Source organism: Sinocyclocheilus anshuiensis, unplaced genomic scaffold (genome assembly GCF_001515605.1).
Source record: "Sinocyclocheilus anshuiensis isolate Anshui unplaced genomic scaffold, SAMN03320099.WGS_v1.1 scaffold455, whole genome shotgun sequence".
NCBI classification, from domain to species: domain Eukaryota; kingdom Metazoa; phylum Chordata; class Actinopteri; order Cypriniformes; family Cyprinidae; genus Sinocyclocheilus; species Sinocyclocheilus anshuiensis.
In genome coordinates this window covers 201,547-204,676 of record NW_015552560.1, presented here as the reverse complement: position 1 = coordinate 204,676, position 3,130 = coordinate 201,547, and the positions used below count along the sequence as shown (strand labels likewise).

Below are 3,130 nucleotides of genomic sequence, written 5' to 3'. Positions count from 1 at the left end.
AGAACCGCTGCTTTAGAACATTGATTTTGAAACTTGTGAATCCATTAGAATCGTTAGAAGACAGAATCGCGATTCATATATGAACAGATTTTTACGTGCACCTGTAGTTTTCTCTTCCTCTTCTCTAAAGCAGCGCTGCATGGCCTCGCTCCCTTTGCTACCTTTTCCCGAGGGCGGGGTTTATCTGGGTTTGTGATGTCACGAACCTCGTTGTAGTCCCTACTAGCTGTTTTTGTAGGCATTAAATCGCCCAAATTTTAAAAGACGATATCTCCGTTTGCATTGAACTTTCAGCTTTGTAACTTTGCAGATATTGTTTATGCTCAAACAGCAACATTACACACTAACTAATGTTAAAAAAAGTGAAATCGCAATCAACCACCCCTTTAATAAAGCCTCAATTGGATCCCAACCCGACCCCAACCCGAGTGATGGTTCATTGCAATAGGTTTGTAGAGTATACAATTATGTTCTTCTTTTTAAATTTATTTTATGGTGATATGAATCAGACTGCATTCCAGAGTGCCTAAATATTGCTCCCAGTGGTTCAAAGAGTTAAGGCAATAAATACACACAATGCAAATGCAGATTTTTATTTATTTATTTATTTTTATTTTTTTTGGATAGCATGCTTTCCTCCATGATGTTCCTTCATGGACACCATTCTGGTTTGGTGGTTTACGTGTCATAGACATGTCAGCATGTTCCATAGATTTCTGTCTTTCACTCAGTCTTGATTTCTCTTAATATCATCAAGCAGGTGTTTTGAGGTGAGACACGGTTTAAGCAATGCTTTTGCGAATAGAATTCCAAATGTGTGTTTTTTTTATAGTGCAAAGGGGCTCTGACAAACACTTTCAATCTCTGCTCAATGCTTAAGGTTAGTTGAATTCTCTAATTAGCTTTTATTCATTAACCTATGGAATTGCATGGATTTTCTGTTTTTTTTTATTTTACTGTGCATCTCTTGAAAGTCTTCACACTTTCTTATTGACAGTTGAAGAAAGCATTGCCAAATAATTGCTCCTCCAGAATAGACAACTCCCTTGAAAGAAGCATAAAGCTCTGCATAGCAGCCTCCTCTGAAATGGTTTGCCAGGATAACTGATAAACATGGCATTTTGTAAGCATTAGTGTAGTATTCGAAATCTCATCCCAAGGGTCATTGCTACAGGACTGAGTAAAGTGGCATACTGCATGACAGATTAATTAAACACAATCTCTAGTAACAAGTAATTCTGAATTAATGCCACATGAATAACATTGCTCTCTTCAGTGCTTCTAGACAAATTAGGTGTAAAACTCCATATGTGACCCTGGAGCACAAAACCAGTCTTAAAGGTCAAAATTTTGAAATTGAGATTTATACATCATCTCAAAGCTGAATAAATAAGCTTTTCATTGATGTATGATTTGTTAGGATAGGACAATATTTGGCCAAGATACAACTATGTGAAAATCTGGAATCTGAGGGTGCAAAAAAAATCAAAATACTGAGAAAATCACCTTTAAAGTTGTCCAAATTAAGTTCTTAGCAATGCATATTATTAATCAAGAATTAAGTTTTGACATATTTACGGTAGGAAATGTACAAAATGGAACATGATCTTTACTTAATATCCTAATGATTTTTGGCATAAAAGAAAAATCTATAATTTTGACCCATACAATATATTTTTGGCTATTGCTACAAATATACCCCAGCGACTTAAGACTGGTTTTGTGCTCCAGGGTCACATATGCAGAAACATTAAAAAAAATACCCAAAATAAGCTATTGCTAAACATTTTCTTGATTGTTGTATACATTTTATTTAATTTGAAAATAATTGTTTAACTTAAGGGTCATTCACATGATTCTCTCTCACATTCTGCATGCAGAACCAGTAAAAACCAATTTCTAATAAAAATGCAGTAAATAATTGACCAAAGAAAAACACAGTATATTAGTATGTTTTGGCTGTGCTCTTGTTTGTTGTTATAATTTGCAGCTAGTATAATTTTAAAATGTGTATGCTCATCTATGGATAATGGTTTGGATATTTTACATCCAAACTATTTTATCCAAAGCAACTTGAATTGCATTTCAAGGTATACATTTTATTGTTTTATGCATTCCCTGGGAATATCCACATCATTAGCTGCTATCGGTCACTAAATAGAAGAATGACAAAGTGTGTCATTAAGAAGAAGAAGAAAAAAAAAAGAACAAGTGTGTTTATGATTATGATCATAAAATGTATAATAAATATCAGTTTGCAGTATTAAGCAACATGATGGACTAATTTTGTACAGCTAAAATAACCCGAAAGCGACTGACATGGCAAGCCTTGCACATTCAAGTTAAATCTGTGCCCACTCTTATGTTAAAAATAAAGTGTTGGTCCTTCCTCTGTGATCATTGAAACCCACTCAACCATACAAAACCACTCACTGAAAGTTTATGTGGATTACATTGAGTGAAATGTGTATAGCAGGTTTCTTCAATTAGGGCTACTGCCCTGCAAATTCCAATCAAACTTACCTGCCTGTAATTTTCTAATAACTCTGAAGACCTTGATTAGCTTGCACAGCGTTGAATGTGAGGAATCCTGGTGTACAGTCTCATTATCTCTGCCTTTTATTTAGGTTCACAGAGTTCCTGGAGCCTTTTGAAAGAGTTATCCAACCTGAGGAACTATGGCTTTACAAGAACCCTCTGGTGGAATCAGACCACATCCCAAAGAGAGTAATGTTTGTAAGTATATGTCATTCACATTCAGTACATTTCAGAACAGTTGTGCACTGCTCATAGTGGCTATGGTGATGCAATCTGTGAAATCCACACCTTCACAGAATTCATCATTCACACGCCTCTGCATGTTGCAATGTTTTATTAAATATTATGGCTAATTTGATCATGCTTTCAGATACCAATAAGACTGCATCACTTTACCTCTGCCAAACACATTTAGCATCTTGAAATCCAGCCTGGGAATGTTTCAATCACTAAGTGCACTGGATCAGAATATCAGAATGATTTCTGAAGGATAGTGTGACTGGAGTAATGATGAAAAAAAATTAGCTTTGAAATCACTATAAATTATATTTTAAAATATATTCAAATAGAAAACAGTTATTTGAAATAGCCT

The 3,130-nt window shown here is 34.8% G+C and overlaps 1 protein-coding gene across 1 annotated transcript in view; it reads left to right on the top strand.

The window, feature by feature from the left end:
- The window catches only part of LOC107664704 (phospholipid phosphatase 4-like), a 148,062-nt gene that overhangs the window by 89,956 nt on the left and 54,976 nt on the right, over window positions 1-3,130 (top strand). Inside the window, exon 2 of the mRNA XM_016455351.1 lies at window positions 2,628-2,736. Coding sequence (XP_016310837.1) covers window positions 2,628-2,736 — 109 coding nt within the window. The remainder of the gene's footprint in view (window positions 1-2,627; window positions 2,737-3,130) is intronic.